Below are 27,964 nucleotides of genomic sequence, written 5' to 3'. Positions count from 1 at the left end.
ATAATAGTCACAAGATACTGCATAATTTCTGAAAAGGAAGACCCCTAAAACATTGAAATGAAAGTATTCCCATTTCAATTGTCAAATATCCTTAGAATGCACAAAAATGTCTGTGCTGTTTTACTTACAGGCTTGAAATTCATATGCAAACTTTTATTGAGACCAAAACAGCCAACATGGCAATTTTCTATCATTCTGCCAGGCTGTTTTCGCTTTGGAAATTATAAAACTGAAATGGCTGTAAGTAATAAAAGGTTTATCTGTTGTGTCCAACCCTACGCAAAATGTTTGAACTCCCTTGTTCTATGGTTCTTGGCAAGCCAGAAACAAGAATAAATCATTAGCTATACTATACTTAGTTCCCACCAGTTCAGCATTCTGACCCTTACTGAGCTGTGCATTCAGGCAGGGAAAAATCCCTAAAGAAAAAACAAAGAGTTTTGTTCCCATCTATCTATAGAGGGAAGCTCACAGATGCTCTATTATACACTTCCCACTGACCTTCGTCATCCAGAAGCGTTTGATTTGCAGAGGAGGGGGAAGGAGGAAAGCTCTGACAAGAGACAAGGCCATTGTATTTGTGATCTTTTTGTCAGGTTTGCTAGCCTACTGCTAGACACAACTTTATGGCTGATAAGTTTAGCTCCCCCTCCTCCCAAACACAAATAATTTTTGTTAGTTCTTGCTAAGAATGGTAATTCATTCTCTTTTGACATGGCAATATAAAGATCCTGGTAAAATTCTTCAACATAAGAAATGGAAAGGGAAAAAAAGAGGTACTGTTTTTAATCATCATTTTAATTAAACCTATAAATAACAAGAAACTGAGGAATTTTACAATTCAGCCCGACCCCAAGCATTAATTCTGAATTAAGTCCCATTAAGTTCAGTGGAACATACTTCCTTGTAACTAGAGCTCAGGATGGCAGATGTAGGTCCAGGTTCTGAAGCAGCCCATGAGTGACAATCTTGCAGAACTCTGACCAAGGCTAGCAGAAGATGAGGCTGTGTCCCTCCACATCTAGACACGGTGCTTTCAGACAGATTGTAAGGCTAGTCTGTTCCTGTCCCAAGACACACGTGGATGATACTCAAAGTCACCACAGATTTTGTGATTTTCTAGAAAGGTGTTGCTCTTCTGGAGGCTCTCTATCCATCTGTATGCAATAGAAGGATCTCAGTTAGGTTTTTATTACTAATTTACAAGAGTACATTCAAAGACCACCACCAAGGCTGGACAAGGTAGCCACCTGGCCACATTTTAAACTAGCCTGGCAAAGTTGTAGCACTGACTCAGTACCAGTCCATGGCCAGTTTTAAAGATACTAACCAAATGCCTAGACCCAAGTAAACTACAGCCATCTTGTGCATACTTTTGCCCACCTACCTCACTTGACTAACCCCAGGAGTAGAGGTTGCTTCATACTTCAGCCTTAAAATGAACGTATTAGCAGTAGCATCTATTAATACTTTCATGTATAATACGAAACTATTAGCTGTAGTGAACAGGACAAATCTTAATGTGTCAGCAACTTGAAATATCCATCCCACAGCTAAATCTAGGAGGTCCATATGGTTCAAGATTATTAGGTACATATCTCCATAAATACTACTGGAAGTATCTAATAATGAAATATTGTATCTCCCTTAATTACAAATTCTAACTGCTCACCTGGCTACTACATATACCCCTTCTCCACCCTGACTTCTGTTAAATCTAGAAAGATCTCCTGACTCTCAGACAGACTCCTGGACCTGAAGGACGACTCCCAAGCCACCACCATTTCAGGCTATCTGTCAGGAGCGCCCTAGCTGCCTCTTGCAGTCCCTTCCAATAGCCAACTTAGGACACAGACGACGAGGATTCTTTCCAAGGCTTTATTCCTTTATGACTCTTTCAGATACTAATCACCAGCGACTAAGCAAGGAACAGCACTGGGGAAAGATAGCAGAGTAGCCTAAGCTCCAGGTAAGGCAGTTGGTCCCTGTTTGAAGGGGAACCACGGGAAGACTCTGAACTTATGGGCTATGGAGAGATCCTCCCTCTTTCCCTTGGGTCCTCAGGACGCAACCGCTGTTTGAGCGCCAAACGAGCGGAACGCTTCCTTTCGGCGCCCTCCATCTGTCGTCGCTCCCTGCATCTGCGCTGAGCATCCAGCAAGCCCCCCTCCAGCGCTCTCTCACTGCCAGGGTCACTATCTATCCCAGGAATGCTGGCAGGAGGAATTTCTGCCAGTTGCTGTGCTTGTGAGAGATGAGCGAGCTCCTCTCCCACAGATTGCTGTTCTTCCTCAGAATCAGAACTGCACTGGGGCTGTATGGGCTCAGTTTCCACCCTGACATCATCCGATATTTGCATGTCCTGGGCAATCCTTGGAGCCACAGATAAAAACTGTACACACATGAGGGCACCAGGTTGGGGAGGGTTCCCCTAAGGTTTCTATAAATCACTTATAAAATAGTGGCCTAAAGTGCTACGATTTCTTCACATCTGTTAACTTTCTCAAATGTGTTCAGTTCACAGGGATGAGAGCAATTGGCCGAATTTTTATATTAAAGATTTCAAAGATATTTTAAAGAATTAATCTGGTAAAATGAACTAAAACTCCCATAGATATGTACATTGATGCATTACACAAGTTCCAGCCTGTGGTATAATCACTCCTTCTATAGATAGAGTGGCTAGCAATAGATGACTTTCAGTCCCAATCCCTGCTTTATTTGAAGTTCAAGAGAAACAGAAGTTGGAATTTTCAATAGTGTGGAGGGTGTCATCTCATTATCCAAGAGCCGAATGGGCAGCTGTAGCTCTTTCTCAATCCCTGCCACAGTAAGAACTTTTAAGAGGAAGAAGGGCACATATAAAGCTTATTTATATTGAATAAGACCCTTTGTCCATCTTGCCCTATAGTCTTCTGATTGGCACCAGCTCTCCAAGATCTCTTGGTCCTGTCCAAAGTGTTTTTGATCGGAAATGCCAGGCGTTGCAAAGCATATTTCTGCCACTGAACTATGCACCTATAAAGATTGTGCAAAGTAGTGCTCTAGAGATAAGCCACCAGCATGATTTACATCTTGTGTTCCTCTTTAAGAAGTTAAGCTTTTACAGAGTTCTAGGCTTTTCAAGGTATTTTATTGCTGTAGTTAAAATATTATGCACATCATCCCACCTTTGGAATGGTCAGGAGAGATAACAAGTGTAATATAACACAGCTAATGAATTTAAAAGTGGCACTATAAACATATTCTGTTCTGAGTATTTAATTCTTGTATTTGGAGTCACAAGAATTAAGAAACAAACATAAGAAAAAACTGAGTTTTATTTAGTGCTAAACACCTACCTATGCATTTGTTAAATGAGCACATTTGCCATAGAAATAATAGGAAAGAAATCTTAGCTAAATAGGAAAATATAACCAGGCCAGCCAGTGAGAATGACCCTAGCTTCCCCGTGGGCTCAAAACACAACCCTTCCTCCTTCTCTGACATGGTTACAAGGAGGAAACTCTGGCTTTCATTTTAGATTAAGTGCAATGTACTATGTTGCCCAAACCTGGACAAACCATGGTTAATCTTAACTATGGCTAGTGTAAACAACTTCAAAACAACAGTTTATGACGCTGGCTTGTATCCACTAACCATAGTTAAGATTAACCATGGTTTAGGGTTTGGACAACACACTCAACCGTGATCAATCGAAAATGGGCGTGGAAGCTTCAAATCTCCACGCAGCCATGTTGAAAGAGATGGAAGAAGAGGACTGCACGAGCTTGGGTGGAAGCTAGGCTCATATTTGTAATGCTAAGTTGTAGTTTAGCATTACATCTAAATGTAGCTTATTTGGATATCTAGCTCAGTGTTGTCTACTCTGGCTGGCAACAGCTCTTCAGGGTCCCAGACAGAAATCTTTCACATCACCATTACCGAATCCTATTAACTGCAGATTCTGAGGATTGAATGTGGAACCTTCTGGATGCACAGTTGGTGCTTTACCACTGAGCTTTGGTCCTTCCCCTTGGAAATTAACAAGTTCATTTGTGTAACTTTATATATGCATTAAATTAATCTATTTTCCTTCTCTACTACTGCTACTACTTGGAGCAAAATTCAGCATTAGTTAAATTGAATTTTATGTTACAAGAACAATGGACCTCCTTTGTTCTCTACTACCCGTATTCCTTACGAAAAGGATTTTAATAAAAGATTCTTGCATTGAAAAATAATTGTAGTTTTTGTTGTAAGAGCCATGATTAATCACTGTACTGTACCTGTTTAAATAAGAAGCAGTGGAGAATTCTATTTTATTGCTCTTTCTACTTGTACTTTCACTGTTTTGTCACTTTCCATATCACCCTTAAAAAAATACAGATTGAAATTACACAGAAGCAAAAGTCGCTGGCAAACACCTTAACCAGCAAAGCAATTCTTACAAAACTATTTGCCTCTACAAAATAAGTATTTGCTGTATCAGATTCCATAATCCTCATGCCTAGACCAATTCTTAAACATTACCTAATTTCTCCTCAGTGTAGTATTTTGGGGTCTTTTGAGTAAAGCCTGTGTCTAATTTTGGATTTTCAATAAAGCACTGCCATGTATTGCAGAGGGACTGATTGTGATTTCTTAGCCCAGCCTATGGACAGAAAGGCTCTTTCTTGAATGATCTAGTGAGATAGGTTTGACTGAATCAGATACCTTGAGCAAAAGCAAGACAGGCTTGTTCAATACAACAGACTATTACAACTCTACAAGTATTTCAAAGGAAAATTAATTGGTTCATATTTGTTTTTCTTAAGTTTTTTCTAATTTAAGGTACTGAACAGTTCATGTGATCACAGATTCAAGAGGTTGCCTAACTGACCTGATCTGCGAACATGCTATTCTTACTGAGACTATTACCTAAATCGGGGTGCACAACCTTTCTGGCCCCAAGGGCTGCATTTGATATCATCTTGGGGGCCAGGGGCGGCATGCACACACACATGCCATGTTTAGGTAATCAGGACTGGGCAACATTTACATGCTCCCCGTCACCTCTCAACCTCCCTTTGAGCAGAAGGAGAGTGACTTCCACTGTGGAACAAACTACAATTCCACATTATGTTAGAACTTGGGGGACTGTGGTTAGTTCTGACCAAAGTTGTTTTATTTTAATTAAGGTCTGAAACCATGGTTTCAGCCTATTTTGCTTAAACCGGCCTGTCCCAACAGGTGCCCTCCAGATGTTTTGGACTACAACTGCATAATGTCTGACCATTGGCCATGCTGGCTGGGCCGGAAAGGAGCTGTAGGACAAAATATCTGGAGGGCACCAGGTTAGAAAGGACTGGCTTAAACTAAGTTTGGCTAGTACCATCATCAGTTCTGAGTTGCAATGTTGGTTCTAAAGCAGTGGTGGAGGGAACCAGTGACCCTCCAGATGTCGTTGGATTGCAACGCCATTCAGCCCCAGCCAGAATGGCCAATGGGCAGGGATGCAAGGAGCTGAAGTCCAGAAACATTGTAAGGGTCATGGGCTCCCCACCCCTGTTCCAAAGTGGAAGTAGAAGCTTTCACTCTTCCTCTTGCGCAGAGGACAATGATGACAAGAGGACAGAAGGAGTGCACAAGCCCAAGGCTCACTGTGCTTCATTCCAAATCACTAAGCCATGATTTAGGTGACTGTCTGAAGTTATCACCTGTGAGTTATGTTTAGCCAGCCAGAAGGAGTACCTAACCAAACTAGGACAGCCCCTAGGCCTATAGAAGAGCTAGCAAACTTCCATCTTTCCAAAACTTTCTGGTGGTGGCAGCAATCCCTCTTATCTAGGAGAAGTTACACTATTAAACGAAAAGAGTCTATATATTTTTAGGAAAGTTTATGTTATGTTATTTTGATGAGTGCATTTTCTGATAGAGCAGATATTAACTGGTTTGGGGTGGGCAATCCTTGTTTGCTGCAGAGACTTTATCACACGAGAGGGTAATCTCACCTTCTGAACTCAAGTGCTTGTCCTTATGTCACCTCAGCTGGGGCATCTTGCAATTTATGTACACACAGAAGTTATTATGCTGATGTGATGTCTGGCTTCCCCCCACCCTCTTCATATTTTTTCTTTCTCCTGAGAGACACTGCAATGGCAACCTTTGAAACACATGTGTATTGTAATCATCCCTCACAATGGCACACTATGCCCTATGTTTGTTGATACATAAAACGAAGACACTAATGTGAAGCTATGGACTAGATAACTAAAAACCTTTCAAATATCTGCATCCTTTTTAAAAGTCTAAAAAGCTATCTTGTTTGTTACACAGGAACACTACTTTAATATATGATGGCCTTAAAATCAAACAGTGTAGCTGAGAAGCATGAGAACTAGGGTACCCAAGAATAAGATGCTACTATGAGCAGTAGGATACAAGAAGAACTTGAAAAATGGTGGAAATACTGACTTCTTGGTACCTCTGTCCTAAGTGGAATGAAATCTGGATACAATTTCAGTTAAGATGAGCATGGGAATGTAAGCTATTATAGCCTGTCTCTAGAGCAAACATTAAGACTGGACAACTTGTGGACACATACCTGTAGGACCACAACCCTCTCAGATGTCATACCTTGTCACTTGCCTTTGCAGATTTTTTCTTTTTTGGACTGTCTTTCCAGAGAGATTCTATATTTATATATGCTTGCAGACTCCAGTCATATAGCTGAGCACCAGTTACCTGTGATAAACCAGAGTTATGATAAGGTCAGTCAACTTAGCCATATTTTAAATTTCATTTTAGGCTTTACCAGCATTTAATCAAGACATTTTGTTAGCACTGTGTCGAGTCACTTTTATTGTATTTAGCCACAGGCCATTACAACCAAACACTGATCCTGCCTAATAATAGCAGGGAAAATTATACATTACATAACTAAACATTGTAATTGGGCGGATTAGAAAGGTAAAAAATAAAATATTAAATCATTGATTCGTCTCTGCCAGGATCACCAAACCATAACCTCTCCATGAAGCCTTTTCTTTCTCCACCCACATCTCTGATCCTGACACACATCCTATAGATTAGCGTCACGTCTTTCTTGCTGACCTTCCTTGCAATGTATTTCATTGCTTTCACTTGTAATGCTTCTGCAAAGCACATCTTTGCCATCATGCCACCCTTCTGAATCTGTTATTCTCCATAGTTTTAAAGTCTATCACCCCTATTGCCCATTTGTGAATTCCTGATCTTTTCCTATATGTCCTGTCCGTGTAATGTAGGTGGAGCACCCTCTGGGCAGGGCTGCATCATTTCTATGAGCTTACCATGACTGCTGAAACAATACTGCAGGTGTAAGTGTCTTTCCACATTTTTTAAAAAGCTGTTTTATTTTAAAAAAATGTTTTGTCAGTGTTAAAGATGTTGGCTTGGATCCTAAGATAAGTTAACTTAAGTAAGTTCATGGAAGGAAAGTTTCCCATCCCGTTTGCCCCCAGCAGCTTCCTGCACCAGTACCCCACATTGTCCAGGAGGGGCCCCAGACACTCCAGATAGGATTTTCAGGGGTCTCAGATGCAGGGGAGGAGGACAGGAAACTTTCCTTCTGTTAACTTACATTTATCTTAGGATACAGATAAGTCAAAACAAATCACAGCTTTATACAAAGTATAAACAGAAATGGGTTAGAAATATGCTTAAAAAGTAGCTTAGAGTGGCTCGACAAACGAAAATTAAAACTACCTCTCCATAAGAAAGATTCTAAGATAAAGTTAAATCTAAAAACAGCAGCTCAAAATTTCAACTCCAAGGACTGACATGCAGAAACCCGGATTAATTATTAACTTAACTTAGAGTCTAAGTCCAGCTTGTAAACACATTGTGCTGCATCTGTACTCAATGTCCTTGTATTTCAAAGCATATTATCTTCAGTACTCATTCAATATAGCATTTTGTTTCAATATTTAACATGTTGGAAGTTATTGTAATATTTCAAATTTTACTCAATTTGGGAATTATTTTATTTACTGTACTACACTGTACTACTGCCTAATATCCAAAGCTCTCTGGGAGGTGTACAATACATTCCAAACATATAGTACAAATATTAAAACAAAAAATAAAAACAGCACAGAATAAAATGAAGATATCACCAGCAGCAAAGAATAAAACCATTACAACATAATAAAACCAGATTAAAACTAGCAGCAGAACAGAGTACTAAAAGCAGTTCTTAAAATGCCTGGGAGAATAAAAAGGTCTTCACCTGGCACTGAAAAGACCATAACATAGGGTCCAGGCAATGGACTCGAGGGGGGCATTCCACAAACAGGGTGCCACAACTGAAAAGGCCCTCTCTCTTGTGGCCTTGCCTCATTTGGTGGGGACACCTCATAGAGGAACTCAGACGACAATCTTAATGTCTGGGAATGTAAACATGGTTCCTTCAGATAACTGTTTAGTGCTTTAAAGGTTAAAACCAGCACTCTGAATTGGGCCCAGAAATGGACTGGCAGCCAGTGCAGATGGAGAAGCACTGGCATAATACAGTCATGTCATCCAGTCCCAGTTAGTGGTCTAGCACCCTATTTTGAAATAACTGTAGTTTCTGGATCATTTTCAAAAGGCAGCTCCACATATAATGCACTGCAATAATCCAAACAGGAGGTAACTAGGCATGAATAACTGTCACAAAACTATCTCTGTCCAGATAGGGCCCTAGTTAGTAGACTAAGCTGATAAAATGCACTCTGAGCCACCGAAGCCACCTGTGCCTCTAGTGACAATGATGGGTCTAAGACCACCCACAAACTACAAACTTGCTCCTTTAGGGGGAGTGCAACCCCATCCAGAAAAGGTTGAATGCTACTTAACTGGACAGACAACCCACCCACAAGTATCACCATCTTGTTTTGGATTGAGTCTCAGTTTATTGGCCTCTATCCAGTCCATTACCCTACTCCAAGCATGAGTTCAGATCATCAGCTCCCTCACCTGTATTAGATGAAAAGGAGAGGTAGAGCAAATCCAGGCCTGAAGCCAGACTGAAATGGGTCTAGAAAATCAGTTTCTTCCAGGAGAGTCTGGAGTTGATCAGCAACCACTCGCTCGAGCACCTTGCCCAGGAAGGGCAGGTTAGCAACCAGCTATAATTGTTTTCATCTTTTGAATCCAGGTTAGGTTTCTTAAGGAGTGGCCTGACTACTGCCTCTTTTAAAGTGGCTGGTATCACCCCTTCTCTCAAAGAAGAATTTACAGCCTCCTGGATCCAGCTGGTCATCCCCACCCTACTAAATGTAATAAGCTAAGAAGGGCAAGGATCAAGCATACAAGTTGTTGGTCGAACAAGACCAAGCACCCTGTCCGCATCCTCAGGCCTCAACAATTGAAACTCATCCAATACAAGTAGAAGGAGTTCTGCACGCCTCCACTATTGGGACTGCACTAACTATGGAATCCAAGTCATGATGGATGTGAGCGACTTTACCTTCAAAGTGTCGCACAAATTTGTTACAGGGTGTTATTGAGGGTGCAACCAACTCTCTCTCTGGGCCAGATCGCAACAGGCCCTTCACCGCCTAGAAAAACTCTGCTAGGCAACACTGAAGTTGCAATGGAGGTGGAAAAGAAATGCTTCTTTGCCACCCTCACTGCCATAGATAAGTTTACAGCATTAATATATGTGGTCATCTTTCTGCAATTGGTTACCTGGTTTAGAAAGCTGATGTCTAGTTTCAACAGACAGCCTTTCTGCAAGCATCCATAAGCATTAACACACAAAACCTCTGTCCTGCACCAGCTTGGCATTGTTTCATGGGTCCTGCTATTAAGCTGTTTTTTCAGCCTTAGTTTCAGGCATCATAGAAAACCCCCTAAATATTTACCTAGCAGAGAGCCCCTAAAACAGCTTCTTCTTCAACATTACCTATGGCAACCTTCTCCAACCTGGTGCCCTCCAGACGTGTTGCACTACAACTCCTAGCATCCCCAACTGTCAGGCAGGCTGACCTATGGTAAAGAGGATAAACCCCTCAATTTGGATTGGACAAACAAGCAACCACAGGAACAAGGCAAAGCTCTACCTTGAGAGGATTTTCAGAAAAATAACTACAAAACTGTGCTAGGACACATCTCCCATATATGGAATCTAAGGAAGACCTAGGTGGAATACAAATATGAGAAAGAAGTCCACATGGGCTTTTGATCATGTAAGCTTTGTAGACAGTTCAAAGATAAACACTGTATCAGATCTGGAAAACTCTAAAACCTGCCTAGCTGATGCACTGGAAAAGAACACACTAAAAGAAGTAGACCATTCTACATTGTGTAATTTTGATATTTTCGACAATGGACTATTAATGTAAGCTATTTGCAATAAAAATAAGCTGCAGGTATGTCATTCCAAAACCAAGCGCAGCATCAGATGAGAGCATTCACTATACTTAAAGCCACATTTAAAGCTATATGAATAGGGAAGAAAGTGTGATTTCCTAAAGTTACTAACCTTGGCAATGGCAATGGCTTGCTGTGGATAGTAGAGAGAGGCACCAATTCCTATGAAGCTTACTGGATACACAAACCTCTTTATTTTGGAACCTGTTGTTTAAAAAAAATACATCACTTTTCATGCTTTAAAAATGGCAACTGATGTTTTGAAGGTGATTCACCCACTGAAGCACAAACTTAAGGTGATCCAAACATTAAAGAACAAATTCTTCAGCCAGACAAAGTTATGCAAACTCATGAAACATGTTTTTTTACAGGAGTTGTTTTGACAGGGAGCAGGTTGCAGACCACTGTGTTTAAACAATAGCATTCAGTTACGTATAATGGTACAGTGGGATAGGATTTGAAGACCAAGATGGTGAACAAAGCAATGCTGAATGCCAAGGGCACTCTAGCCTGGCTTCTGAGCCTTTGTCAGATACTGCCACAAGATCCTAAATTCTTATTTGCAATCATCAGGAGTAGATCAATTTTTAACATTTTAAGTGAAAGCTAAAGTTTCCCAGGAAGCAAAGAAAGCCACCAAGTTCTGCATGACAGAGGTCATAACATGGATCTTAACAGTCACCGCTTGTTAGTTTTCTAAATGTGGCAAAATCAAGAGCTATTTTATTCATTAGTTTACAGGGAGTGTGAGCTACTATGTTTGTTGCTGTACTAAAACATGTTTATCTTAAATGTAGCCTGAGTGGGGTTTTTTTTTCCTTATATAATATGACAGGCAAGGAGAAAATGGAGAGAGCTCTTCAGGACTAGGTCTTCCACAATAATTTCTGATCTGTCCCTGCATCTACCCAAGTCGTGATGATCATGTAGACTTGTTCCACAGTTAAAATATTGTTTGCATAGCATCTGAACAAATTAATAATCCTGCTACTCCTAATAACTGAGTTTATGTTCGTAAAGAAAGGCTCACTGAAGAGATGCACTTTACCATGGAACCCAAAATGTTGCCCTCTTCAGGGAATCTTTCTTTAGGAATATAAAAGCTGCCTTCTACCGTGTCATACCATTGGCCCATGTAGCTCAGTACAGTCTACACTGACTGAGAGAGAAGTCCCAGGGTTTTAGATAGGAGCCTTTCCCACTCCTACCTTGGAGATGCCAGGGACTGAACTTGGGATCTTTTACATGCAGAGCCTGTGCTCGGCCACTGAGCTATGGCCTTTTCCCAACCCAGCAACAATGTGAATGGTAATGCTAATTCAAAAATCTTTACCTACATAGAAGACTTTGAAGAAGCATTAGAGCAGGGTGGGCAACCTGTGGCCCTCTGCATGTTTTGGCCTACAGCTCCTATCATCCCTCGTGTTTGGCTAAACATCTGTCAGACCAAAAGTTGCTCACCCCTGCATTAGAGGAAAAGTTAAATCTACATTATTGTAGCTCAAGATTCATGTCACTGAAGAAGTAAGTTTACACCAACATTTGAAAACAGACATTGCAAACTACACATACCTCGAGCCAGGAACAATCCAACAATACCAGCAAAACCTATGACACCAAGCCTTGGATAAAATCCTGGAGGCGGGTTTTTGAGAAGTTCATAGCCTTCTAAAAGAAAAAGTAGACCACAGCAGAAGCATTATTTATATTTCCTACTACAAATAACTGGTAACAATTACAAATGTCTTATTTTATTAAATCCCACTTCTTTTAAAGATTACTTCTTTTAAACAGTACTCAGAGGATGCAAGGGGAATATAGCGGTGCTTAACTCTGGATGACAAACTGATGGTGGAACTACAAGTTTGCAAAAATCATGTTGTGAAACTATTCATGGACTCTACCACTTCAGGCAGCAGTTGAAAAAACTGCATATTTTGTAATGCCTTCCCTTGTAAAAAAAGAAAACTTTCCTGCACAAAGAACAGGGACAAGGCTAAGCTTAAACGTCTCTTTCTGATGTGCTAGTTTACTATGTTAATGTTAGAGCATAAAATAAATGAAACCCCTCACTTGCATGGTCTGTTGTTGGGTTATTTGAGGGTTGTTTCCTCCTCAAACAAGCCATGCCACCTGGGTTCAGATGACATGACAAGCCAGACCGAGACGGGCAATTAGGCAAATGGTGCCCAGCACACCACTGGTGATTGTGCAAACCAGGCCATTGTAGTCATTACTGTTGTGATGCTGGCTAGGGTGATGGGAATTATAAGACAACACATCTGTAGGGCACCAGGGTATGGAAGGCTGCTGTAAGAATGTAGCTGGAGTATTAAAAAAAAAAAAGCATAGCTTTTTTTAAATGCTCCAAATACACCCACATGTGCATGCTCTTAAAGAAAACTTACTGTCATTTGAAAAAGAACTAAAGTACATCTTGGATCTTGAGAATTAAAAAAAATCCCCTCACCTCACCTCATGAAGGCTATTAAATGTTACCATTCAAGATTAAGCTTTAGAAAACAATCCATACACTGATGATACAAAGCATTATGCCTACTTCCTGTCTGAATGTCAACAACCATACAGAATCTAGTTGTCTGAAGAGTCCAATTACATTAAATGCTTTCCGTATGATCCTTTTTACATATTCTTTCACTATTATTTGAAGGAGGATATATTGACTAAGATAACACAAACTATGATCACAAGCATGAATAGTTAAGCAGGACAACATTAAATGTAGTTTCAACCTAACAGAACACATAACATTGTATTAAAATCTTGCCACATAACTACATTTTGTTTGGTTACAGGAACTATGAATTGATCTTACCTCTACCATATTCAGCTACTTTTTCTACTTTTGGTGAGGCTTTGCCAGAAAAGTCCTAAAGACAGGAGGTAAGCAGTGAAACAACTATTGCTATGTTGTAAGCATCTAATGGCACTGAATGTATTCCAAAGCAATTTAAAGAGGGGTGAGGTGTCTTGGCTTTACCGTTGTGGTTTTGGGAAGATGGGATGATACACTGTGCAACCAAGAGTTCTCATAAGGCAGCTATTCCCTCCCCCAATAGCACCTATAGGTGCAGAGCATGGACAGAATGTTTCCTTTCCTGTCTCTTCCTTCTTAGTTTTTCTAAGTGGATCAGAGTGACTAAGAGCACAATCAGGTTTCAACAGAAAAAAGTCCTACAACTCCCAGCCAGCCATTCTGGCTGGAGCAAGTTGGGAGTTGTAGGACTTTTTCCGTCTAAACATGGATAGGATTGCACCATAACTCTGGATAAGACTGAGAAGTGAGAATCATAGGAAATAAACTTTAGGAAAGGACAGACTGTAAAATCAATGACAAAGGTCAATTGACTGTCAAATTTTGTTCCTAGTTTGATATCTGTATAAGTTATCTAAACATCACAATTAAGAGAATTTTAACATTCCAGAAAATAACATTTTTCTAGTCAAATACTTTTTATTACTGCTAAGTAACAAGAAACCCACCCACAAGTGGGTGACAAATATTAAAGACTTAAAAAAAAACCCAAACAGCACAGGTTGCAAGGTTAAGTCGTGATACGGATTTTACAGATAGTTTTGAATTGGATTTTTTTCTGGGAAATTTTCCTATGTACATTTGCATAGAGTAATTTGAATCAAATATTAGTGCCTGGAGAGTGATCTCATTTAACATGATTATTTTTCTTCTATTTCATAAAGAAAGCTTAAAAAAGAAGCCCTTTGTTATTTTCTTGTCCCAAGACACCACAAGAATTTGAACTGAAATATTTGAGGAGGAAAAATTTAAGAACACTTAATATGATTTAAATGTTATATTACGCAGATTGTTTTACTGGACTACCTGTAAAATTTTAAGGACAATAGCATGTACTTCCCTTACATTGCCTAAATTTAAAGAAAAAAACAAAGGTACTCAAAACTGTTGACCAGCTAATAAATGTTAGCAACCCAAGAACTGTGCATAATATACTGACAACAATTCATCTATTTCAACAGAGTTAAACTCTCTTCCATTAAGGCTGTTGGGGCATCTTCGGTTTCACTATCTTTACTTATTGGTTTTATGTCGCACTGAGACATGTATGCGCTCTCGCACATACTCGCTAGGGACAATCACCTGAAAATCATTTCAATTTTGAAACAGCCAAGTTTGCCGAATATTGTATTTGCAATTGGCATCCATTCATTATTACTAACAAATTTAGGAAATGGAAATTCTTCTGTGGAAAAATAAAACACTTGGAAATTGTCCACCCCACATCACAGAGGTTAAGTAAAGCAATTCACTGAATTTCTTGTGATTACCTAACCCAGGGGAGGGGAACCTCCAGCATGCAGGCCTAATCCAGCCCTCAAACATTCCCCATCCAGACCAGGGAGGCTTTGGCTTCTTTGGTAGGCCCCATCCCCTGTCCAAGTCCCACCCCCAGGACTCTACCAGGAGCTTGGGAAGGGGGTGAGAATCTCTGTTATGTCTGATAATTGATTGGAGGTAACAGGGGGATTCCCCTTCTCTCCCCCACCCCAAGTCCCCCAGACTATACCAGGGGCTTGGGAAGGGGGCAGGAATCCCCATGATCTCCAATCATTGACCAGATGTAGCACGGATTCCACTTAGTGCATTGCGCACTCTCCCAACTGGGAGGGTGAGTAGTACGCTAAGTGCTTTGCCCACACTATGACTTCCAGGACATGATGTGAGCAAAGCAGCCCCACCTGAAGCCACAACTGACCTTCCAGCTGAAGTGATTCCTTGGCTGGGACCACTTCACCCTCACCATCCCTTCCTCCATCAGGGACAATGCAGTGTGGGAAAAGCTTCGCCCTTGTTGCGCCTTCCCCCATTGGGGATGACATGGTGAACGAGTCCCATTATGAACTACTGGCTGGCAGACATCACTTTGTGCTAGGGCAATGATAATAATGGGGCATGACCACACCCTGTTATATCATCCAGCCCATGGGGTGCTAGGAGGGCATTCAGCCTCCCACCCAAACTCAGTTCCCCTCTTCTGACCTAACCCAAAATGTAGCTAAATATCACATGTAGAAGGAATAAGTGTTTTTAGTCACAATCCATTTTGTCCTACATTTCATTGACTTTCACACCTACAACAGGCAACAACCACTAGGGGAAAATATGGAAATTGTTGATATAACTGATGCTTTACTTAAATGGGTAACATGCTAAAATAAGTCGATATTTACACAGTAGTTGTGAGATTCTGTGATACCCAGAATTAGTTGAAGACTGTATGTTGGTATAATAATAACAATATGATTGCATTTACAGTTTAGTATACAAGAGGAATTGGTTCCACTCACAGGAATTTCTGGAATGAAATCTACACACAACTGAGACTACAACAGAATTCCTCAGTTCTTGGGTCTCATCTTGATATTACAAGCTGCTATACCTGAAACCAGGCTGTATATGGCTCCAGAGAGTGCCGCAGATAAGAGATACCTTCTTCCAACTGTGTTCGTGGATCTTCCACATATTTTGATTTTGGTGCTGGATTGGTATATAGTGAAAGCTGTGAACAGTAGCGAACACAAAGTTACTTATTACTTGTTTTACAATAAAAATTTCGACAACTCTCATCCCATGTCACGTTCTTCTACAATAAACAGGTATTAGGCAGTACTGCGCCACTGAGAAGCACATCTGTGTAAACAGAATAATTGCCTAACAGGAAGAAGAGAAACCTTCTTACTTATGAATCTGCACACTGAAACTAGGTGATGGCTAATCCAAGAGAATTATGTACATATAGGACAGAATCTTACCTCATCAACTTTCAGTAAGTTTTTTTTTGAAGCTTCATTCTCAGGAGCAGCAGCATATACCTGGACAGCAAGTAAGCTCAAGCTAGCAGGAACAGCCACCAATTGCTTTACCTATATATAATGAAAATGTGTATTTTATGTATTCAGGTGGAATTATATTACACAGATATGTGACCACATTCCATACAAATATGTACTGCCCATCAGGATCATATATACCTAGCTGAAGGAAAGTTAAGAGGAAATTGAAAGGTATTCAGGACTCACAAGAGCACATTGTTGAGCTTCTCTATAAGGAAGTTTTTTTTTCCTATAGATTCTATTACAGCTGAATCACACTACTTCAAGTATTCAAGCTGCTGTTTAAATTACTTACACGTTTATTTGTGGCCATAATTTATTGCACAGGAGCCAAGAACCTAGTCCAAAATAGTGCTGAACATTGAGAACAGCCAACTAACTACACAGTCACATTTTTCAGGAAGGGATTTAGGTATAGCTTAGAAACACATTCACCCTTTTGACCAAACTACAAAGTGAACCTTTTCAGTGTCCCAAATACATATGTACCTCATGGTCTGATGCTAGAAATAAAGTAATGGCATGCTGTTTACTTGCATATCAAGGGCTCACCTTAACTCCAATGTTTAAGGCTCTTTTTGGAAGCCTAATGACAAATGCTTATCCTACAAAGTACTAAAAAAAGTTAATGGTTTACAGTGAAGTCAGAAATTGCACCAACATGGGTCGGAGCTGTGCCTCTTGCCTTGAGTGATGTCAGAGGCACTATCCAATATGTGTCACATAACCAAATACACATAAGAGCTTAGTAGCAACGGTGGGGCTAGTAAAAGGGATGAACTGCATTTTACTAGCAACCACTAACTGTTGTGTGAGTGTAGGTCCTGAGCAAAAACAGCATAATTTGGAAGAGAAGACCACTCTATGTCCCCAAAATAAAAGAATGCGCAATCCTTAAACAAAAAATCTCTAAACAAGCCCTTAAGAAATTGCTCAGACAAGTATTCCAGGCACTATACTTAGAAGCCCACAGAAAGCAACTTGAGTTACTCAAAGATTTGCTTCCAAAACTATAGATACTAGTATCAATAAGACTAACTCTTCCTTATGAGCACAAATCGTAAGACAATGTTACGCAATTACCTTGCAGTGAAGAGGTAAGTGTATTGTAAGCTTGTGAGTAGGGATGTACGAAACTCCCCTTACCTGGCCCCGCCGGGTTCCACTGGTGGGGGGAGGCGCTCCGTCCCTCCCCCCGGAATCCTGGCTGGCCAGCTCTGCTCCGCGGGGATTCCACGGAGCCACCAGCTGGCTCCACCAGCAGCCGGACATCCGGCCGCTGGCTAGCAGGGACACAAATGGTGGCGGCCATAACTGCTGCCGCCGTTTACATCCCTGTATTCAGCCGTGATAGGCTACTACTTACGTTGCCTATCATGCCTGGGTTAAAAAAAAAACACATATGCAAATGGCAGTGGCTACAGCCGCCGCCATTTGCGTTCCCCCTTAGTTTCGCCGTCTTAGTCTACGTAAATATTTACGTAGACTAAGACAACCAAAAATAGGGAACGCAAATGGCAGTGGCTGTAGCCGCCATTTGCATAAGCGTATATTTTTTTAACCCAGACGTGATAGGCTACATAAGTCTTTACGTAGCGTATCACAAATGGGGGGGGAGACTGCAAATGGCGGCGGTGGTGGCGTCAGCCAGTCGGAAGACCAGCAGCCGCCGTCCAGAACATCCACCCCAGGTAAGTCTCATCCCGGGGGGATCCACGGGGGGCGGGCGGCCGTTCCGCCACGGAGTTCGGGGAGCCGAATGCACTGGCATTCGGCCTCACCGAGATCCGTGGTGGAATTCTCTGACATCCCTACTTGTGAGGCCTTCTACCCTGTTTGTCTGAAGGTAAGATTAAAAGAATGGACTGCATATAGTATCATTTACAAGAGTGAGCCCCATCTGGCTTTCTAATATGAGATCACTGCAAAAAAGTCATTTTTAGGGAAGGGGAAAGTCATATGAAACCACCCTTGGGTGAAGTAACTGCTGTCTATTAGAGAAATATAGCCCCTTTCACGACTTTACTGATCCTATATTAATGACATGAGCTAGGGATGCACATACAAGCAAAACTCAAGGTCACTGAAGTTCTCCATATTTGACATCAAAGGTTGTTCCATCTCATGGCCGTAACAAACTTTGTTTCCTTTTTCAACGAAAATTTGTCTGTATTTTTGTGCATATTCTTCCAGCTGTACACATCAATTGTGTGCAACTTTGAAATTGTTCACTGATTAAACTGTGTTTGTGTGCATTTTTCAAAACTACAAATTTTTCATGTTTTTCAAATGTACACATGCTGTCAGATGCATTTTTGGGGGTCCAAAAATCACATTATAAGCTCGGAAGGATTCAACCACATATTACGTTCCACTACATGTTCAGTCCAGGAGGTAAACCCTGATCAAAAACAAATTTCTCATACATCCCTACCATCAGCTCATAGTCCCAAACCTTGCAAGAAGTGTTGAGGTGTGCAGGAACCTAGGAGCAACCCTGAGAGCCTAGATTTTCACTCCACATTCTAGCTCAGAAACAGTTCTGGGAAATACAGGTACATATACTCCAAACTACTTTTCTTTGTGACCTAAACTACTATAAGCTATCTTGCCCAAAATGCAAACACATTCACCCACACAGGAAGCACGAATAGAAAAGGAAACAAGAACATGACAGGAAGTTTAAACATTTCTACAGAAACAGCTACCAGAATTTTCTCAGACACTGCAGTTGGTACAAAAATTATTCTCAGATAGTACTGCAACTTTGTAATGCTAACAACTCCCTGGAGTTGACTGAAGGAAAGTGGCCTGCAGTAAGACTTATGGACACAAATGATATTTACCTGTAGGGATGAGGAAGAAATTAATTTGGTTTGCATTTTAATATGAACCAACCTAATTTCTACTTTCTGGACTAATACTTGAACTGGCATATAATTATCCTTCAATTTCTGTCTTCCCTTGAACTTTGTGATGCACTTCTCTAACCAAAAATGCATACTAACCTGCATATTAAGAAAAATGCATTTTTGTGTAGACTTAAAAAACCATTCGCAAACTGATGCAGACATAGGACAGATCGTGCTAGGAAAAAATATGATTATAGAAAATGGAAGACAGATTTGTCCATCCCTAATTATTGAGTGGCACCATCATCACAAGATATATTTTAGACATTTTGTTTGATGGCAATTTCTCAATTGCCACAATGACACACTTTAAAGACTACAATTTACCGTCTTCTCCATATAACTTGCAGTCTTTTAAGTGTGTCATTGTGGCAATTGAGATACAGACATGTCGTACAAGAATACAGGCATATTTTTACAAGAATCCGAACAACTGTTGCAAACGTAATATGAGAAACTTATCGGACATCCAGCAAAATACAACAGGCATCATACACAAACATCAATGGCATTCATAGCATACAGTATTTTATTTACTCAGTTTATATAATATTCACAGTATTTAAAGTTTAAACCAGGTTTTCAAACTGTTCCCACATCAATGCCAAGGAACCCAATACATGTTGCAGAGGATTCTGGGGTATGATCTAGGGTGCACTGTCAGTTTGGATGGCATGTTGGCCAGGCTTCTTAGGTTCCATTGTTGTCCTGAACAAATCAAGGGTGCATTTTAGAACACACCCAACACCTCTAGCTATACCTAAGAGAAGAAGATAAGAGAGTAGTCAGGCAAACTGTTTCTCAGGCAAGCTTGTTCACCATTACTGATCTTCAGTTTGATCAATAGTTTCTTTTTCTCTGCAATTTTGGAGTTTAATATGTTAGTCACCTTTCTGTTTACAGCTAATCTTAGAGTAGGGCACAGTGGAAGCAAATGAATAATCCCTGATAAACTTCCAAGAAAACACAGCTTGATAAACACTGCTTTCAATTCCTGATGGATTGAACTACCACGAGAAATGAAACTGCACATCTTTCTGAAATTGTTATGAGACATTTTAGTAGACTTATTACTGAATGGAGGGGGAAAGACATATTAACTTCCAAAGGACAAAGACAAACTAACTTCTTTGAGGGAAAATTGTAAAAGCAAACACCAACATGTCTGTTTTAATAACTTAACCTGAGATGGGGCAGGATGGGTAGACAATGTTAATTCAAGCAATGTTTGAATGTTCAAAGACTACAGTCTGCACTAAAAATCCAAGGGTTTTTAAGTTACCCTAATTCAGAGCAATACAGATATGGAACTGCTACATAGCCAGATAGCATTTCAGGGGAGAGAACGACTGTGTGTGCAGAAACTTATTTGCACAGAGCTATCCTTTCCATTGAAGTAAATGGGAAAACACTTGGAAGCAAAAGTATACTTCTCTTAAAGCCTGAAAACAAACTAAGGCCAGAAGTAGAATACCTGAATCTTCACCAAGCTTTCAAAGACTGCAATCCTATGATCTCTTATTTGGGATTAAGCCACAATGAACTTGTTGGGACTCACTTCTGGGTAAACATGTGTAAGATTGTACCGTACAACAAAAAGCAAAGTTATACTATTAATGTCTATTTTTAGAGTTTCCAGTCCTTGCATTCCAGGATGTTAGCAATTCTTAAGACAAAATTATTTAGAATATTAATATATGATCTTGCATACTGAGGTCCTCTCTCCACACTAGCGATTTTTAGTTCAAGGCTGTAAACTGGTATCCATCAATTTTCATAAAATGCCCATAGTTAAATCATTTTCTTGTGACCGCTTACTCTGAATGAAAAGGCAGTGTTACTGTGGAGCACAAAAACGTAATACTCTACATTGGTTCTCTTAGCAACCAATGCCACTTACAACATGGAAAAGCAAGTGATCCAGAATTGATATGTATGTCTGTGCTCTGTCACTAACTTACTGTTTGGTACAAAGGGCAGCTACTGTTGTTGTACATATATTTATACCAAGAAAGTGTTGGTAATGAAGTGTACTGCATCTAGGTCAAAAGTAATAACAGGTATCAATTTATCATCTTTCTTACATTTATGTAACATGTGCTCATTCAATTACTTCATTAAGACAGCAATCCTATAGCCGCTAGACACTGTCTAGAGGGCCATAGGATATGCTCATTTCTGGGAACCGACCTCAGAGCCCGCGCTCCGAGGTTGGCTCCCGGAGAAATGATTGCCCGCCATGGCCGCGCTGCCTCTGAGGCAGCGCGGAGAAGCCCCATCCTCTGCGCTCACAAGAGGAGTGCGGAGCAACTGAAAAGGGGCAGGGTTGGGGGGCGTTCTGGGGTGGGGAGAGCAGACCTGTGCATACAACACATCCAATGTGTCATACAGCAGCTTCCTCTCCCTGTCGGCCCCCCCACTGTTAGACAGCCAAAAATGGCTGTCTAGTGAAAAATAGCAAGGCAGGAGAGGAGCAAGGATAACGATCCCCCCCATACCTCTCCTGCCTTGCTTTGGATAGGCGGTCGCCTCCAAGGTCAGAGGCAGCCGCCTATCTAGTTAGGATTGAGCCCCAAGGTTGTAATCCTAACTGTATTTTCCTGAGTAAGCATGCATAGCATTGTGCAGCAAGCATTCCCCTTAACTTGTCTCCCTGCTTGGGTAATACTGTTAAAATATATGTAACATCTAATAATTCCTGGGCCTCCCCCACCACAACTGTGCAAAATAATTTTAAGCTATAGTATTTAAGTTTTTGGAAGCTGCCATGTAAACTCATTAAATTAAAAGACAGGTCAATAGTTTAACACTATCCAGAAAAAAGTAGGGATGGTGGTCTGGCAATACCAAATGCTGGCTGATAATATCAGGCACCTATGTCAACCAACTTTATTCAATGGTATAATCATCAAAACATACATTGGATTTTATTTTAGAATATTTATATATCACTTACCATTTTAAAAAGCCCAACGTGGTTTACAACAAATTATAAAGCAAAACATCATTATAAAAACACAACTTTTAGACAAGTTAATGGTTGGAAAAGCCAGGACAAACAAGGAAGTTTTTAATAATTGTAGAAAGCACATGATCGATGGTACCTGACATATCACAAAGGGAAGGAATACCAATTCTATTAAAAGAATGGATTTGAGAACAGAAAGAAGCCAAATGGATTATTCAAATGCTATATACGATGCAATATAGCATGTATGGGTCAAGTTCAGGCAAGTATTAATGCCTGGAATTCTTCCACTAATGACAGCATTTTCTCTGAACAAGCTAGGGCTCAATAAGCTAGGCTATTCTGTGATTGTAACCTCTGGAAGCAGAAAAGATTAGCAAAAATTTATGATTTTTTGAAAGAGGGTAAAATTATGGAATTTATGGATTTCATATAGTAAGAATAAATTATACAAATTCATTTATGACCAATGATGTATGAATCTGAAGATTAAATATGATTTTATTATTAATTCATTATATGATATGAAATGTAAATTTAACTATGTTTTGTTATGCCTTAAATAAATGGTTGATTTTATCTGTACACGCATTATTACATTTCTAAACTATTATTTACAGCATTTATACCCACTACTCCTTAGCCAAAAGGCTCCTGGAGCAGCTTTACACTTTAAAAAAAAAGAATTTTACCCTGGAAGGCAGGATATAAGTAATTCCAATAAATAAGTTTCCTGTGATAAAAATCAAACTTTTCTTTTCTTATACTACTCCACATAACACCATGTACATAGATGCAATATAATTTAATATTTTAATGTTTTTATTGTAGAATTTTATTGTTTTAAACTGTTCTATAATATATTGTACATCGCCCAGAGTGGCTGGGTGACCAGCCAGATGGGCGATTAATAAATAAATAAATAAATAAATAAATAAATCAAATCAAATCAAATCAAATCAGGACTTCTCATGACCCAAGTTCTTCTTCCCCCTCTTCTTCTTTCAAACAACTGATTCTTAAACTGTTCTAAACATTTCAAGGGGCTAAAAGTAGAACATTACATAAGTCTGCAAGTGTTCAGTATTGAAAATGGTCAACAGAGTTTAATTTGCATGTTTAGATAGAAGAATGGCCTACAACTCCCAGCATGGGAGGATTTTGCCTTTAAACTTTTAACTTCATTGCATTTTACGAGAACCTTAATAATTATGCAGTAGGCCTTCAATAGCCACATTTTGCATATAAGGATGAATGATGTTGAGATGATCACAAACTTATTAACAGCAGCTAAAATGTCCATTGTTATATATAAAAAAAAAAGTGGCTCCACCTTTCTCAGATTGGCTCTACAGGATTTGGGATATAGCTATAATGCATAAACTTACATATTATGTATCAGGCTCATGAAAATGTATAAAAATCAATTTAGAAGGAAATGGTCAATTTTTATTAATTTCTCAAATGATAAAGTTGATGTATGTCCTTGCTCATTGTTAGTACAAGGAAACAATCTCCTTTGTACTTCTCCCACCCACGCACGGTTTATAAAATAATTTTTAATTTTTTAAAAAAGGAATGCATCATTAACATGCCCAATAATATCCAGAAAGTGAACATCCAAGATGGGATTTGAAACCAGGTCTCCCAATCCAACCATTAAAAGTACACGAGTTCTTTTTCACAAATTAATTGGTTAGAAATCTGAATGATATCAAATAATGGTATGTAGAAAAGTAGATCAAGAAATTATTTTTAGGATTACACTGTTAATTACTAGACAAAGCACCTTTCTGCTTCACAAAGCTTGATCTTATAGCTCCCTCTGTAGAAAGGGAAAAGATACACCAGCCAACTAACATATACAGTCATGTGAAAAAGAAAGCACACCCTCTTTTGAGTTCTATGGTTTTACATATCAGGACAAAATATCTCGTCTGTCCAAAGGACATTGTTCCAGAAGTCTTGTGATTTGTTCAGATGCAACTTTGCAAACCTAAGCCATGCTGCCATGTTCTTTTTGGAGAGAAGAGGCTTTCTCCTGGCAATCCTTCCAAACAAACCATACTTGTTCAGTCTTTTTCTAATTGTCATGAACTTTAACATTTAACATGCTGAGGCCTGTAGAGTCTGAGATGTAACTCTTGGATATTTTGCAATTTCTCTGAGCATTGTACGGTCTGCCCTTGGGGTGAATTTGCTGGGACGTCCACTCCTAGGAAGATTGGCAACTGTCTTGAATGTTTTCCCCTTGTGAATAATCTTCCTCATTGTAGAATGATGGACTTTAAATTGTTTGGAAATGGCCTTATAACCCTTCCCAGATTGATGGGCAGCAACAATTGCTTCTCTAAGATCATTGCTGATGTCTTTACTCTTTGGCATTGTGTTAACACACACCTGAATGTTCAAGACCAGCAAACTCCTGCAACTTCGGCTTTTATAGAGGTGGTCACACTTGCTGATCAATTAATCAAGGGCATTTGATTAGCAGCGCCTGGCTGCTACTTAGCCTCTTCATACCTATGGAAGCAGTAAGGGTATACTTAGTTTTTCACACATGGCTTCTCCATTTTGGCTTTATTTCTGTAAAATAAATAATGACACGGTGTAATATGTCATGTGTTGTTGTTCATCTGAGGTTGTATTTACCTAATTTTGAGACCGGCTAAGGACCAGATGATTTTTATTATGTCCTGATACATAAAACCATAGAACTCAAAAAGGGTGTACTTTCTTTTTCACATGACTGTATTTCCAGGAGGAATTTGAAGTGTTGGTGATGGCCTTTAAAGCTCTAAGAGCACAATCCTATGCATGTTCCCTTGCCAGCCATGCTGTGAGTTGTAGGGCTTTTTTTCTGTCTAAACATGCATAGGATTGCACCCTAAATAGCTTAGGTCCAGGATACCTTAGGAACCTGCTCCCGTATCAGCCTGCCTACACCCTAAGATTTGACCAAGAGACACTTTTCTATGTCCCAACTATAGTGGAGGTGCGGTTGATGGGAACAAAAGAAAGGGTCTTTTCTGTGGCTGTACCTACATTATAGAATTTTGTCTTGGAAGGCTAGTTGGCACCCTCTTTCACAATGTTTCATCCCGTGGCAAAGACCTTCCTGTTGAGGTAGGCGTTTGTTTTATCAGATGGGTAAGTTTTATCAGATACCTTTGTTTTTTCTAGTGTAGCTGTTTATTTTTATTACCCTGCTGTTGTTTTGGGTTTTTATTGTATTTTGTTATTGGTTTATTGTTGTTAGCCACCCTAAGTGGTGAATAAGCACCAGAAAGGTGGGATATAATTTTGAAGTAATTTATATAACAGTTTTACCATACAAAAAACATTTTTGCTGAAAACCAGACCCTTCTTCTCACAAATGTGGGCAGATTTTTGTACTTTTTAAAAAGCAGCAATTATACAGTTTGTCCCCTACATTCTTTGCAAAGTAATAAAAGCAGCAACAGAAACGATGAAAGGCTTGTGGTTCCTTAAAGACTCACAGATTTACGCAAATTAAGTGGAGGTTAGTCCATCAAAGCTTATGCCATAACCAATCTATGTGTCTTTAAAGTGCCACAAGTCTGTTGCCTTTTGCTGCTATGGACTAACAGGGCTACCCTTTGCAACAGATAAGCCTGCAATCCTGGGCACTTGCAGACAAAGCTTTTATTTTACCATAAATAGTTGAGGGATGCCTTACCACATTTATCTTTGCTGAACCACTCCATCCAGCAATACAGTTTGCTTTGTTTACTAAAAACAGGGAATTTAGGGAGCAATCCTATAAGGATAGGTGGCTACCTCTGAACTCAGAGCTAACAGCCTATCCAATCCAGGGCAGGCAGAACACAGACGGGATCTTCTCCTTCACACTCTGGCCACCCTGCATTCACAGGTAGATGGCTAATTTCAGCTGTCTAGTCATGGGACTTTGGAGTGGGGGTGGCGGCGGCTGGATGACACATACGAAGCATCATATTGGCACTTTCATACTCCCTGCCTCAGGGAACGCCCCCTTTTGCCCTGCTCCATGCTGCTCATCCGCCCTGCCTACGAGGCAGCTGGAAAGCAGTTTTCTGGAAACCGACCTTGGAGTGTGGGCTCCGAGGTCAGTTCCTGGAAACCGAACAATCCTATGGCCGTCGTGTAGCAGCCATAGGCTTGTGCCCCTAGTAGACACAAGTTGCACCAAGCTTATAGAACTGCCCTACCTGCTGGTATTAAGCAAGCACTGTCTTTATTGTTTCCACTGTTTGCTTTTCACACAAGCTTTCTCTGATCTGTGACCCAGTCTATATGCTCACCATTGGTTAAGACTGGCTTTACTGTTGCCTTATTTGTATTGTATTATATTGGACTTGTTATGTTCACCGCTCAGATATTTCTTATGGTTTGGGCAGTATATACATTTCATAAAGTAAATAAAATCACACTGTCTCACTCACAGAACTTGGGGGGGGGGGTCAGACTTCACCACCTTCCATTTGTAGCTGTCCCATGTTTTCCCACTGCTTCTTCATCTTTTTTCTTACCAGAAAAACCCCATTAAGGAAAAAAGCCTGAATAGGTCCACAGTGCCTTCTGATGGTTAGTGCTAGGAGTCCTCCATCTGGGAACACCCCTGAAGCACACATACTTGGGATTAAGCACCACTGAACTCAACAGGACTTATTTGTGAGTAAATATGCATAGGACTGAGTTTGAAAAGGTCTAATCTTATTGGAAAATGAACATTGATAGGCAAGATCATTATTTATTCCTAAGGCACAATCTATGTACATCCACTTGCTCCATTAGAGCCAGGCTATTCTTAGCCTCCTTTTTAACATAAACTGATTTACAAACAGGCTGAAATTAGATTAAACCCAGGACTATATTGGTTCTAAATCCAACAGTAAGAAGGGACTCGCGGGGGAGGGGATCCCTACACGCAACATTAATCACCAGCATTACTAATATAAAGATTATCACATTTCTCTCTACCTTACTTCTGCTCTCTGCCCACCCAGGAACTTGAGTTTCAGCCAAGGCTGGAAAGAGAGCTGGGCAACAGCCAGGCTTTGTTTTCAAAATGATGGTCAGCCACTGCTTGTGGTCCCAGAATCCCAGGTATAAATTGATATCCGTAGCCCCTAATTCATTCAATCTGCAATCTCTATCTTGACATTTGGTCTAAAATGCAGTTCTCACGGCCACAACATTTGGTCTAGGTTTTGTACTTTTTTGTCCCCCACCCCCATCTAGCCCGATGAAAAGTTTTGGGCAATTCAAAAGCTTGTTCACTGAACTGTGACGTTTTGGTCTGTGCTAATATAGATATTGCCCAAGCGTGGAGTTTGGAGAAGTTGTTTTTTTCTCATGGGCTAAGGCAACTATCTTTGCTTCTCTAACAAATTTGTTAAGTCTTTAAGGTGTCACAAGACTCCACCGTTTTTCCTTTTTAGAAAACGGGTGGCTTCGTAGCCCATCCCGCGCTCTCCCCTCCTCTCTTCTGTTTCGTCCTTCCTTACACCCCATGAGGAGAGCTAGAAAATATTGGCGCGCCCCGCCTCCTCCGGCAACCTCCCCCGCCTCCACCCCGGTCACCAAGCCGGCCAGCGTGCCTCCGCAGCAACAGCGCGAAACACGAGCGCGGCCGCCCCCCGAACGCCACAGCGGCCCGCACAGCTCGAAGCTCGCGCGCTGCCTGACAGCGGCAAAGGCGGCGGGCGCCCGAGGGAGCTGACGCAGCTCCGCTCCCTTCCCAGACCGACCCCCGAAACTTCCTCACCTTGAGCATCGCGGGGACGGCGCTGCTCCTCAGGCACGGCGCAGCGGCGATGACGCGCAAAGCGCC

General features: G+C 40.5%; 1 protein-coding gene across 2 annotated transcripts; it reads right to left on the bottom strand.

The window, feature by feature from the left end:
- Positions 1-777: 777 nt before the first annotated feature.
- APOO (apolipoprotein O) lies at positions 778-27,949 on the bottom strand. Of its 2 annotated transcripts, XM_084844020.1 has the most exons (9): positions 27,899-27,949; positions 16,168-16,278; positions 15,795-15,914; positions 13,193-13,247; positions 11,929-12,024; positions 10,469-10,560; positions 6,598-6,705; positions 4,269-4,353; positions 778-1,157 (listed from the first exon to the last, which is right to left on the bottom strand). In XM_084844020.1, the coding sequence occupies exons 1-8, from the start codon at positions 27,905-27,907 to the stop codon at positions 4,297-4,299; spliced, it is 648 nt and encodes a 215-aa protein (XP_084700146.1). In that variant the 5' UTR covers positions 27,908-27,949; the 3' UTR covers positions 778-1,157; positions 4,269-4,296. The 2 variants fall into 2 exon arrangements, with proteins under 2 accessions (XP_084700146.1, XP_084700145.1); XM_084844019.1 differs by lacking the exon at positions 4,269-4,353.
- Positions 27,950-27,964: the final 15 nt, after the last annotated feature.

Source organism: Heloderma suspectum, chromosome 3, assembly GCF_057233095.1.
Source record: "Heloderma suspectum isolate Gila_16-S chromosome 3, 16-S_ref, whole genome shotgun sequence".
NCBI classification, from domain to species: Eukaryota; Metazoa; Chordata; class Lepidosauria; order Squamata; family Helodermatidae; genus Heloderma; species Heloderma suspectum.
This window is presented reverse-complemented; position numbering and strand designations above follow the sequence as displayed.